Raw genomic sequence first — 12912 nt, 5'->3', positions numbered from 1 at the left:
GGGGGGGGTGCTTCAAGATTTCTGGAAATAGTATCTAAAATTTTTTTAGAAATATCTGAGGTTACCTCAGATCATTCCCAATCCTAAGACCTGGAGATATTTTGGAGGTTGCAAGTAAAGTTGAAACACTGTTGTTTCTCAAGACAGTAGTCTGCATGACTTCAAGAGGCCTGAACAAACCAGAGAGTAGCAAAGGAATCCCTTCTCAAAACAAACGCATACTCACAATGGGAGCCCTAATCAAAAGTCAAAAGGTTTGTCTGAAATCAGACCGAATCTGGGATACATCTTAACTGTCATTTTGAAGTCAGTTACTATTAAAGTCATTAAAACCTGAAAAATCAAAGTGCCACCAGTTTCTTAGGAAGAAAAGTTCAGGCAAAGCATTATCTTTTTAATACAGAAGCTTCATTTCTAACATAGCTAAACCTCTCTGAACATTTCCCTGGATTTTTTTCACTTTGCAAACAATGCTATGATACAGGCACTGTCTGTCACTGCCTTTTTACAGTGAGGAAACAAGCGTAGAAGCTAAAGGTTAAGTAACTGGTCGAACACCTGAGAGTGGCTGCTGCGGAATATGGCCCTAACTCCCCCACAATCCACCCTTTCCTTTGGTCCTCTCACGTAGGACCCCCCACCCCCATGCCTGATGTCTATAGAGGAACTTGCTTTATAAACACTGCCCTTCTCACAGCATCTACCACAGGATGGCAAATAAACCACCTATGAGGAAAATCTTACATACTGCCACTATGACATCTGTGGGGTAGGCAGCTGAAATCAAGTAAGCCTGCTTTTCATCATATCCAATTGATGAGGCTTAAGTTTCTGAAATCCCTAGAGATGTACTCAAGGTCAGCTCCAGGATTCAAAATTATGGCCCAAACCCGTTTCCTTAATGTTAGACAAAGTCAGTCAAAAGAACAGAGCATTCTTTCTCACTGATTCATCTTATCTACAAAATTTTTTATCCATTGGTTTCTGAATTGTTTGTTAATATTACTAAGCACTTAACAGAGAATAGCAATGAGCAAGGATCCTTAATGGTTAACAGCTCCCAAAATAAGATGCAGCAGAAAGTGAGGTATGTATGGTATTAAACAGAATATGCAGCTTTTATGGAAACAATGGGCTCTGACTCAATGGTTTAACCTAACTACACAGAATTAAATTTTATTAGAGCTAAACAGTCTTTTTAAAATTGTTTTCATTAGGCCCTTACAAATTTTTTTTAAAAAAAAAGGGGAATAAAGACTTTCACTTTTTTTAAAATTCATTTTTATTAAAAAATTAAATATGACAAAATATTTGCAAATTGCTGGGCCAACAATTAGCATTTATTGAGTCCTTATTCAGTCCCAAAGACTATTCTGTGTTCAGGGATTTAGTGAGAATTCAGTGTCAGACCTGCCTTCTTTGAGTCTACCATCTTTCTAGCCTATGTATGATGGAGGTAACGTAATGTCAGTTTCTCCACCAATAAACTGAGCATAAAAAAACCTATCTCAAAAAGGTTGTTTTATTAAATGAAGTTATGAATGTAAAGTCCTTAGCACGTGCCTAACATGGTAAAACTTAGGGTCAAGCTACTGATTACCTGGAGGAACATGGCATTTTCTTAGTACATGTCCAATAGAGTGACTTTACTGTTTAATTATTATTTTAATCTTTACAGTGGACTAAAACATCCTATAAAAGCAGCATGTTCTAAGAATAAAGTCAAGTTTACACAATGGGAGAACAATTCAAACATGGCAGGCAGGGTTTACCAATCTGCTTCAGGGATTAAGTTCTGGAAGGTTTTCTTCTCCAAGCATGGTAGCTATTTCTGTGTGCCTTTCCAGCAAATGAACAATTCATGAACTTTTACATACAACTGGACACAGATTACTTTTATTAGCAGTGTTACTGTGGTTTTGTGACTGATGGGGATAATCTAAGTTTCAAGGGAAGACCTTGTCTCTTGACAGACTTATTAAATGCTAAAATCCAGTTTCTAAATGAGAAGTCTGCTCTCCTCCGAAAAGGGGCCATGGAGGGTAGGTGGAACTGAATGCTTCCGAACTTTTCATTAGTGAACAGTGTGTTCAAAAACGTGTGTGGACACTATGCATACATGTGGGACTTTCCCATCACGTTTTAAGATTCCCATGATGGAGGGAATCAATTACTGGTATTCGTAGACAATAGGTAGAAAAGATGGCTTCAGTCGTTCTGAGTTACTCCAGTTTTCTCCATCTTCTGCTACTCTGCGGCCCCATCTACCCTTCCTCCTTTTACTGCCCTGAGCCCCTCCCTTGCCCAAAGTCCCTTCCTGTCTAGCTCTGCTAGAGGTCTCCCTCTATACTGGATTTCCCTCCCACCAGCCCCATCTTCACCAACTCCCCCGACCCCTCCTCCTCTCCCTGGAAATTGAGCTACAAGCACTTCCTATTTCTAGCCCCTCTCACTTTCTGGGACTTCTCTGTCCGCTACCCGTCTCTTGCCCACCTCCCCCCCAACCCCCCCGACTTTCTCTAGGACCTCTTACCAAGCCTTTCTCCTACCTCCCAAGGAAACTATTTTAAACTCCACCCTCCAACCCCAGAATGGTCTTTCCAAACCGTTCACCCTCCTAAAGATCGCTCTAAACGTTATTCCTCTACCACCCTCATCTTCCAAATCGTTTCCTATGTCCCCCAATTCTTAAGTACTTCGCTCCTCCAGGACCCGAACTCCACCCCACTCTTCTCCGGCCTCTCACTCCACCCACAAAAGAAGCTGGATCACTCTCCAGACAGTCTCTTCCTTCTAGTCACTCTCCCAACTACCGCTCCCAATAGCCTCTTCACCCCAAGATTTAAAAATGTCCCCTCCAAAGAACTCACAGTCCTACCCCCCGCTTAGACCCTTTCTGATGTTCCCGCTACTTCCTGGGTTCCAGGTCTCCCCCACTCTAGCAAGCATCGCGTGCTGGGTTCCCTCCCAACCCAGGGAAAAAAGCCCCTTCCCGCACATACCTCGAGATTCCGGCCCGCGCCGCCCCCTTCTCCGTCCTCCGCCCGCGCTCGGCCACTCTTTCCGCCCCTCTCCCGCTCCGCCCAGCTCGCTCCCTTCCCTCCGCCTTCCGACTCCGCACCGCTCCCTTCTCCGCAATTCCCGGCTCTCCTACCCCGAGGGCGCCTCTGGGTCGCCCCCACCTCTGCGCGGCCCTCCCCGCTCCCCTCCCCCTTCCCGGCCTCCCCTCCCCCGCCCGCCGCTCCCCGCCCCTCAGCTCGCCATTCTTCTCCTCGAGCCGCGCGCCCCGCCCGGCCCCAGCTTCCTAGCTTCCCGCTCTCTCGCACCCTCGCCTCCCCATCCCCGGCTCAGCCCTCGCTCCCCGCGGCCTCCCGCGCTCCCTGCCCGCGGCCTGACCTGCAATGGCGGCCGCCGATCGCGGCGCCGCGCGGCCAACGGGCGACAACCGAACCTCCCGCCGCCGTCGCCGCCGCCGCGAGCACTGCCTGCGCACTTCCGGCCTTGCGCCGCGAGCACTTCGGGGCAGAACACGCGAGCGCGCGCACGTGGGGCCGGGGCGGAGAGAGGCGAGCTCCCTGAGTGGCGAGCCCTTCCACCGGTGAGTTGGGGAAGGGGCGTAGGGGGCGGGGATGGAATGGGGGTGTATCTAGGGAGTGCGGCCTGCTCTAGGTCGGTCCCCCGGGAAACTCGCCGATTCCCCTCTGCCGAGGCCGGGTGGGGGTTACTCCAGAGATCCCCGGAGAGGGAAGGGGCGGCGGAGCCCTCGCGCGCCTCGGAAGCACACATAGCCTAGCTGGGCCGAACGCGCCTTCTCTCCTGGCAGATTCTTCACCTTGAAGGGAGATGAGTAAAGGGGCGAACTTGACCCGAGTGCGTCTTTTGGCGGCGGCGGAGCTGGGGATAGAGAAAGTAACTGACAGATGCCCGATCAGTCCTGTCGCTTCTTCCCGCTAAGAAGCTCTTGGTTCTTCCTGCCCATCAGCCCCACCGTCACCACCGTAGTTGAGTCTGTGATTTGCAGACAGCATGCAGTGGAGATGGAGATGTTTGCCAAAATTCAGGTTCCTTGATCATCTCCCACCCCAAAAGACTGGAATTCTGGAGCTATGGATTAGTACCCGGAATCCTGCCTTGTTAAAGATCGTTTTGGTTTAGGAATTCTGCGGACCTGACTTTGAGAGACTCCTTTAGACTGTCACCATTTCTTGCTTTCTTAGAATGGTCGAGGTATTGATCCTCCTATTCACCACCCGCAGCCCCAGAAACCTCACGCACCAAATACGAAGGAGACTTTAGTTCTGCCTCGAATACAATTCCTGGGGAAGGAAATGGCAACCCACTCTAGTATTCTTGCCTGGAAAGTCCCATGGGTGGAGGAACCTGGTAGACTACATACAGTCCATGGGGTCGCAAAGAGTTGGACGCGACTGAGCGACTTCACTTTCTTTTCGAATACATTTGGTCAGCTCTTTGTGGCTCCATTCAAGCGCGCACTCCAAGTAAAAAAATGAGGTTATGTTCAGTCTTTTGCTCTAAGATCAAGTTTTAGATTCTCACCTCTTTTCCTGGAGCACTTCCTTCAGGCAGTTTGCAGGATTGCTAGGAGGCTGGGTGATGCTCTATGTGATGATTTTTGAATTTTTTTTGTGGAAGAATCCTGAGCTTCTGGAGACTATATGATAGATTCTGTGTGGACCATGAAAGCATCTTTAGTTGAATATTTTAAAATGAACCTCAGACAGACTTCCCAGGTGGTCCAGGGGTTAAGACTGGGAGCTTCTAGTGAAGGGAGCAGGGGAACTAAGATCCCATATCCTCCCTACCCCCAGTTCCTGCCTGGCCTTCTCCCCACCCCCAAAAAAGGAGGGAAAAATAGAAATGAACCTCAGTGAGATACATTTGGAGTCTGCCACGTATAACAGTGGTACTGTGCTGTGCTTAGTCGTGTCCGACTCTTTGCGACCCTATGGACTGTAGCCCGCCAAGCTCCTCTGTCCATGGGGCTTCTCCAGGCAAGAATACTGGAGTGGGTTGCCATGCCCTCCTCCAGGGGATATTCCCAACTCAGAGATGGAACCCAGGTCTCCCTCATTGCAGGCTGATTCTTTACCATCTGAGCCATGAGGAAAGTCCAGAAGAGTGGTAATAAAAAACAATAGATGTGACATACCGCTGTTTAACAATGATTCTTTTCTCCTCTCCTAGGAATGGGTGAATTTAATGTCCATCGAGTGCGTTTCTTTAATTATGTTCCATCAGGGATCCGCTGTGTGGCTTACAATAACCAGTCAAACAGATTGGCTGTTTCACGAACAGATGGCACTGTGGAAATCTATAATTTGTCAGCAAACTACTTTCAGGAGAAAGTAAGTCATTTGGGAGCCTGATTTGGTGGTGTCGATGTTAATTTTTTTTTCTTAAGTTCAATTCTGCAAAATCTTCTATGTCCTTTTTGTATGCAAAGAGATAAGAAGAAAATGACTCTCCCCTACTCTCTCTGTTGTTTAGAAACACAGAACAAATATACAATCTCTTGTCTGACTGATGAGCTTAGAGCTTCAATCTATGTAATGTTGGTTAGAAAGATCCTACCTAGGAATTGTGGTGCTCACTGCCATTTAGAAACTGATGTTTACTAGATCTGTCGGGCACAGCATTCTTATTGTCAAGATCATTGCTTCCTATCAGTCTCTGCACCATTGTAACTTTAGTAAAGTGGCATTTCCTGCTGTGTTATTACCCATTTCACTGTTAATTCAGAAAAAAATGATGAGATGTTTTAATATCAAACTTTTTGGTGATGTGATAGCAAGAAGATGAATTCCTAAACTATCTATTTGAGAGAAGGTAGATTTATATACCTAATGTTTGGAAGTAAAGAAGATTTTAAATTAGGTAAAATATCATTTGGGTATACGCACAGGGCTGTTACAGCAGCATATTTTTCAAAGTCTCTGATTACAGATTTCAGATGCAGCAGAATAATTCAGTTCACATTTATTGAGTGCCTTGCATGCCCTCAACACCATGATACAAATGAATAGAAGGAAAAATGAATGCAGTGTCTTGCAGCTTAGTACTTGGAATTTAGGTACTCTGTAACTGTTTCTAAATGACTACAAGCATTAGGCATTAAGATAAATGTCAGAGGCCCTACCTTCAAGGAGCTCAAAATCCAGTGGGGGAAAGATGACTATACAGTTTTGAAATAGTGTGGTCAGTTTTATGATAGACCTAAGCATGGGCATAGAATCTTAGTGGAGAGGTGCCTTGCTCTGATGAGGTGGGTTTAGGATTCCTGGAAAGGGATGACTTACCTGAGCTGACCCCTGAAGCAATAACAGAGTTAAGAAATCACTGGTCGGAAAAAATGAGTCTCATTCTATAGGGTGAAAAACATGCTGTGATGCACGCTTGTTGCATCCTGTGATTTTTCTTGTTATCATTGCAACTATATAATTGTTTATATATTTGTTTAATGTCTTCTTCCCTGCTGAACTTCAGATTTTATGAAAAAGGGATCTTGTCAGTGATATGGCTGTATTCCCAGTATTTAGCAAGTGCTTAATACAAAGGCATCACTGAGTTAATATATATTCGACCAGTCTTTACCTAGTACATCTTATTTTCCACTCCCATCAGTTTTCTTTTTTCTTGAACAATTAATTCAGTCTAGTCTTCCACTTTGTTTCCTTGTTCCCTTTCTGGCTATTGAAGAATGATTAGCTTGGGTGATCACTCTCAGATCATGAGAGTGAAGAGTAGAGACTAGTAGTAAGGAGACTTATCTTCTATTTGTGTCACTGACTTTGGCAATTTGGGCAGACCATTTACAGGTGCTTTGCTTTTTCAAGTTCAGATAGGAAAAATTGTATCTCTCCTGGAGAAGGCAATGGCAACCCACTCCAGTACTCTTGCCTTGAAAATCCCACGGACAGAGGAGCCTGGTAGGCTGCAGTCCAGGGGGTCGCCAAGAGTCGGACACGACTAAGCAACTTCACTTTCAGTTTCACTTTCATTCCCTTTGGTGGCAAGCAGCTATAAGAATAAGATTCCTTGATTGTATGAATGCTTTTTGAGCAAGAAGAAAACACTTAGAAATCTGAGACTTGAATGAAAAGCTGGAGTGAGCTGCATTCATTTCTTTTATTTTCATTTTTTAGACGTTTATTGGTGAAATTGGCCCACAATAAGCAACATGTTTTCAAAGTATACATATTGATAACTTTTGACACGTATACACCTTTGAAATCATCCATCAAGATCGTTGCAATGACTTTTAAAAATCAGATAACATCACATACAATTACTTGCAGACTTTATTGTCCGAAAACATTTTGCAGAACAAGTCCTAGAAGAAGAAACAAAACCAACTGTATAACTAAAATGTGAGCCTGAAAAAAAATGAAAATATCGGTATCATGATCTTCAGATAATGTGAAACTCCACACTAAGTTATTTCTAGAGAGGCGTTTTAATTTTCCCCGTTTGCCTGTGATCACTCAGTGCTGGTAGCTGGTGAATTCTTGGTGGGTTGAGAAGTTATGGTGTTTCTGTAGTTTTTCCCAGGTCATGAGTCTCGGGCCACAGAAGCTCTGTGCTGGGCGAAAGGACAGCGACTGTTTAGTGCTGGACTCAATGGAGAAATTATCGAGTATGATTTACAGGCATTGACCATCAAGTATGCTGCGGATGCCTTTGGGGGGCCCATCTGGAGCATGGCCGCCAGCCCCAGTGGCTCTCAGCTTTTGGTCAGTATGCAACTATTGGTAGTCCAAACCGAGATTTCCTCTTGCACCCATTTACACTTGCTTCCCTGTGTTCATAGGAAGGTGAAGTTACATCGTGGCCAGTCACGATTCCAGTCTGAGCTGAATTCAAGCAACCAATTGTACCTGGATTCCAATAGGAGATACACGACTGGGGTTATTACTGGAGATGTAAAAATCCCTTGTCCTTTTGCACCCTTTCTGCTTCTACTTTGGATCTTGTTTGTTCATTTATGACACCAGAGGTTTCAGTGTGGTTTAGCATCTCCCAAATTGTGTCCTTTGGAACTGGGAGATACCCACACTGTCTTTTGTTTTGCTGTACTTTGTGTTTTATGATACATTTTGTTTCAGAATTACCACGTATTAAATCCTTCTGTAGATTCACAACACATGTTAGTATATTAAAAGTTCTGATAGGTCTTTTTACAAGTCAACTTGTGGGACCATGTTTCTCAAAAATTTTTTGAGCACAGACTTAAGATTTCCCTCCTCCCCGCACATTCTTACCATTAATTTTCTGTAATAAGTTTCTGATTTTTTTTTTTTGGTACTATTTTACAGTATCTTGACATATCTCCATGAAGGTGACACAGTTAATGGGTCTTTAATTTAGGCCGTTGTATCTAGCACAGACATGCTGTGAAATCCTATTTCTCCTCCATGTCCTGTGCAGGAATTAGGCCACTCATTGGCCTGCTTTCTGGTTGGGATATGAAGGCTGCCAGGAACCAAATTTCTTGATACCAGTACTTTTTTCATCTCACAAACTATTTTTCCTCTTTCAGAGCAAGTGTTAGCTTGAGGGAAGAAATGTATATATTTTAAATGTGTATATTTGGTTCTCTAAAATGCTTTCTCTGTTTTCCACCCCCTTTTCCATGATAGGTTGGCTGTGAAGATGGATCTGTGAAATTATTTCAGATCACCCCAGACAAAATCCAGTTTGAAAGAAATTTTGATCGTCAGAAAAGTAAGGGTTATTTGTCATCAGGGCAGCGAGTAGTGTTAACAAGAAGTTACGTTTCTGTGCCGCTGGAGATGGGATACTTTCCCATGGGTCCGGAGAGTATTTTATCTGTGTGCCAGCTTTCTGTGATGCAGGGTATATGCTGGCAGATGTCCTTAGCTCAGGTTCTCTTTACTGTGTAACATAGTGTGGTTGTGACTGCCTGGTTAGGTAATAACAGAGAAAACTGGCAGTCCAAAATAGAAAAGCAAGTGTTTCTGTGTGAATCAGTTTGTTAGTTCTCACTCACGTTAGTGAAGTTTTGATAAATGTGCATAAAGTCTCAAAACTAGGACTTTTCCTGTAGGTAGAGGCTCTTGTTCTCAGTCCTGCTAGTACATTCAAGTTGAATGTGGGAATTTTATAGACAGTTGCCCCTGTTCCAGCTGCACCTACTCACACAGACTTCCAGATCAGAGGTTGGCAACCTGTTTCTGTAAAGACACCAGCTAATATATATTGTAGGCTTCAGCGAAGTAGCCCTGGATAATGCTTAAACAAATGGGGATGGTTGTACTTGCCTAAAACTTCATTAACGACAACTCACCTCAAGTTGGCCTTTGGGTTACAATATGCTGACTCCTCTTCTGGAGAGTGGTGTCTGAGATGTTCTCTGTGTCCAACAGTAATATTCATTCTGTATTCATCAAATCCCTGTATGTTTGTTTTTAATATCTTGCAGGTGTTGTATTTTTTAATTACAAAGGTGACACAGTGTTGTTAAAAATTTCACGCGTTTGAAAAAAAAAATTCCATGTGTTTGGCTAAGGGTGAAAGAAAAAATAAGTGGCTCATTTCAGTCTGTAGGCAACATTTTTAAATGAATCTAGACCTTTTTGTATCTTCAAATGGATGGATACATTGACGGATACATTTCCAAGAGTGCTTGCATCTGCTTTTTAGCTTATTTTTTTTTCATTTGCTATATCACAGACATCTTCCTGTGTGAGTTGAGTTGTGCTCATATGAGTGGCATTCCATTTTACAGTGTTCCATAATTTATTTGACCAAACTCCTATTGATAGATATTATTATTAATATTTTTTTTACTACTCAAGCCAGTGCTGTAACGAACATTCTTCTCTTCACTTGGGCACTCCAGTAATATTTCTCTGTGGTGAAATTGCCAGTGTAGTTGCTGTGACAGATATGCACGTTTGTATTTTGTTTGGTTACTGCCGGATCACCCACAGAATTTTGTGCTTGTTTGCACTCCTGTCAACCATTTATCCATTATTAAAAGCAAGCATCAAATATGTCATGTGAGTCCCAGGAAAAAGTTGTTCCTCACCTGTTACAAAACAGTTCTTCTCAAAAATGCAGTAGGTAAGCGCTAAGACTATAGAACTCTAGCCCTGTAGATCACTGTGGAAAGAGAACTCAGTTACCGTTTGCTGTATATTTACGTGTATGTCACTTTCTCCTTGGTTGTAAAACTCCCCAGGTCGAATCCTGAGTCTCAGCTGGCATCCTGCTGGTACTCACGTTGCGGCTGGCTCCATAGACTATATTAGCGTGTTTGACTCCAAATCAGGTGACTGTTTTTCTCAGCTCATTTGGGATGTGGGTCTTGTTTGCAGATTCACATTTGTCTGTTTCCAAAAGCTTGTGTCCTTGTGCTTTCACCAGCCTTCTGAGATGTCACCATGAATTTCATGTCTTTCTTAGATTCCTACTGCTGCTTTTAGGAGACTCTTGATTCTTCAATTAAATACAGTATTTTTCGTCATAAGAATTTCACACTAAAATTTGCCTTCAACCAGTAAGCCACTTAATATAAATAATCAGTAGATACCTATTTATATATACCAGTTCTTCATAAAAGAAGATGTCTGTCTCTGAGGAACCTTAGTTCTTGGTAACACAGTCACGTATTTCCTCTGCTCTTGGCCTGGAGGATTGGCTGATGGATTCCTTTAGTGATGAGACTGACTTCAACCTGTTAGGTGGCCGTCTGTACTCCCCTCTACGATGAGAGGATACACACGGCAGGGATGTCGCCTTTTTCTTTCTCTGTACTGCTTAAGCAAGTTTTTTATTGTTATCAGTCATATATGCATATAGTCAAAGAATTCCTTAAGGCTTGTTACAAAAAAGCAGGATTCCCCCAGTATCCCTTCTCCTGCTCCTCAAAGGCAATAACCTGCAACTCTTAGCTGTTTCTTTTGGTGTTTGTCTCTGTGCTATACATAGTATGCTTAAAACACTGTACTTTATTTTCTCAGTTTTAGCCCATTATTGACTTCTGTATTAACCCTCTTTCTTTGCACTTTGCTACATGCACTCATTTCTTCTTGATCCTCCTAGGATGGTTATATTGTAATTTTGTTCAGATTAGCAGTTGATATTTTTATTCTCAGACTATATAGGTACTACTTGCAGAGTAAATGTCTTTTCCTTTTACTGTAAGGTCTTTTTAAATTTTATTTTTAATTGGAAAGTACCCTGTATTCTTTTCGTTAATATTGTGTGTCTGTCTCTCTCTCGTGTGTGTGATTGATACCTATATCAGTAATTCATCTCTACATTCTTCTAGTTGTATAAGGTAGGTTCTGCTACATCTGGTTTTCTTTCTCATTTTGGGTGCAGTGGGGTGCACTGCATGGCTTGCAGGATCTTAGTTCCGTGGCCAGGGATTGAACCTGGACCCCTGCAGTGAAAGCACCAGACCGCCACTAACCACGGACCACTAGGTAATTCCCACTTGTGGTTTTCTTCCTACCACTTTTGCCTCCTTGAAGGATTCTCTCCCAGAGCCTGTGCCCTGCCTCAGTCGAGTGGAGCCAGTTTCTGGGCCTGCTGCACAACTCTGAGATCTTGAATTCTGATTTTTCAACCATTCTGGGAATTTCCTTTGCTTGTTTCTCATGTAGAGTTCCCCATAACCATGTCATGCACTTTCCTAGTTTATCACTTTGTTTGGTGGATCCTGAGAAAGGGTTTTTATGAGAAAGAATTCTACGTTGGAAATTATTTTTCCTTAGAATGTTGAAGCCCTGGTTCTTCTGTTCAACGTCTATTGCTGTTATGAAGTCTGATGCCTTTCTGGGAGTAGATGCTTTGTGTGGGTTTTTGTGGTTTGTTTTTCCTGGGAGTTTTTAAGATCTTCCTTTTATCTTTACTGTTCTGAATTTAATAATTATGTTCTTTGTTGTGTGAATCTGTTAATATCGATTATATTGGACAACTTGATAGGTTCCTTTAATCCAAAAACCCATGTTTTCCATTTCTGAGGAAAAATTCTTATAATCATTTTCTAAATGAGTTGCTCTCCATTTTTTTCTAGAATTTTAGCATTTGAATATTGGCTTTTCTCATTGATTTTCTTTCTTTTTCCTGTTACTTTTCATCTCGTAACTTTTTACTCTGCTTCCTTAGAGAGTTTGTCATCTTTATCTTAGACCTTTTCTTGAGATTTTCCTTTCTGCTGTTTGTTTCTAGACTTCTTCTTTGTTTCCTGAATGTTCTTTTTTATAGCATTCTCTTTTTATTTCATTATATAGTATACTATTCTCCAACACTATTCTCTTCTGCAACTGTTATTTATTTTTCTCTACCCCTCTCTTGGGCCTCTGCCTTCCATACTAAGGCTGTCTTCCAGTGTCTAGGGGTTCCTTTCATCACCAGACAGGTTTATTGCATCTAAGCTTCACTGAGGAATGGTCTGGCTTGACTGTCAGTATGGGGAAGCTCTAAAGACAGGTCTTTTGTCTTGTCCAAGTCATATTTCCCAGAAGTGTTTTTTGTTCTCCTGTGGGGTGATAACAAGCAGGGCCCTCAGCATTCTAAGAAAACTGGTGTTCTTAATGTTGAGTGAGAAGTTGCCACTTAATCTATGCTCCATATAGCACTCCCACCCTCAGTTACACCGATAGCCCTCTTCAGAGAATAAGTTTCTAGTCTCCTCTGAGAAGTGGAATTTGGGGAGTTGCCTGGCTTCTTAGCTGTCAGGCAGGATCTAAGGGATATCATATCAGTTCAGTCACTCAGTCGTGTCCGACTCTTTGCAACCCTGTGGACTGTAGCACGCCAGGCTTCCCTGTCCATCACCAACTCCCAGAGCTTACTCAAACTCATGTCCATTGAGTCAGTGATGCCATCCAACCATCTCATCCTCTTTCGTCCCCGTCGCCT

At 43.0% G+C, this 12912-nt stretch overlaps 2 protein-coding genes across 3 annotated transcripts in view; one reads left to right on the top strand and one right to left on the bottom strand.

Annotated features, from left to right (window-relative positions):
- The window catches only part of CHTF8 (CTF8, chromosome transmission fidelity factor 8 homolog (S. cerevisiae)), an 11123-nt gene extending 7629 nt beyond the window's left edge, over positions 1 to 3494 (bottom strand). For both annotated transcript variants that reach the window (XR_826230.1, XM_010850966.1), the window contains exon 1: positions 3397 to 3494. The gene's annotated coding sequence lies outside the window, so the exon portion shown is untranslated. The remainder of the gene's footprint in view (positions 1 to 3396) is intronic.
- A 12-nt stretch (positions 3495 to 3506) lies between these two features.
- The window catches only part of CIRH1A (cirrhosis, autosomal recessive 1A (cirhin)), a 30423-nt gene continuing 21017 nt past the window's right edge, over positions 3507 to 12912 (top strand). The window contains exons 1-5 of the mRNA XM_010850967.1: positions 3507 to 3598; positions 5206 to 5366; positions 7560 to 7751; positions 8658 to 8742; positions 10223 to 10312. Coding sequence (XP_010849269.1) covers positions 5208 to 5366; positions 7560 to 7751; positions 8658 to 8742; positions 10223 to 10312 — 526 coding nt within the window. The 5' untranslated portion in view covers positions 3507 to 3598; positions 5206 to 5207. The remainder of the gene's footprint in view (positions 3599 to 5205; positions 5367 to 7559; positions 7752 to 8657; positions 8743 to 10222; positions 10313 to 12912) is intronic.

Source organism: Bison bison, unplaced genomic scaffold, assembly GCF_000754665.1.
Source record: "Bison bison bison isolate TAMUID 2011002044 unplaced genomic scaffold, Bison_UMD1.0 scf7180017864297, whole genome shotgun sequence".
NCBI lineage: Eukaryota > Metazoa > Chordata > Mammalia > Artiodactyla > Bovidae > Bison > Bison bison.
This window is presented reverse-complemented; position numbering and strand designations above follow the sequence as displayed.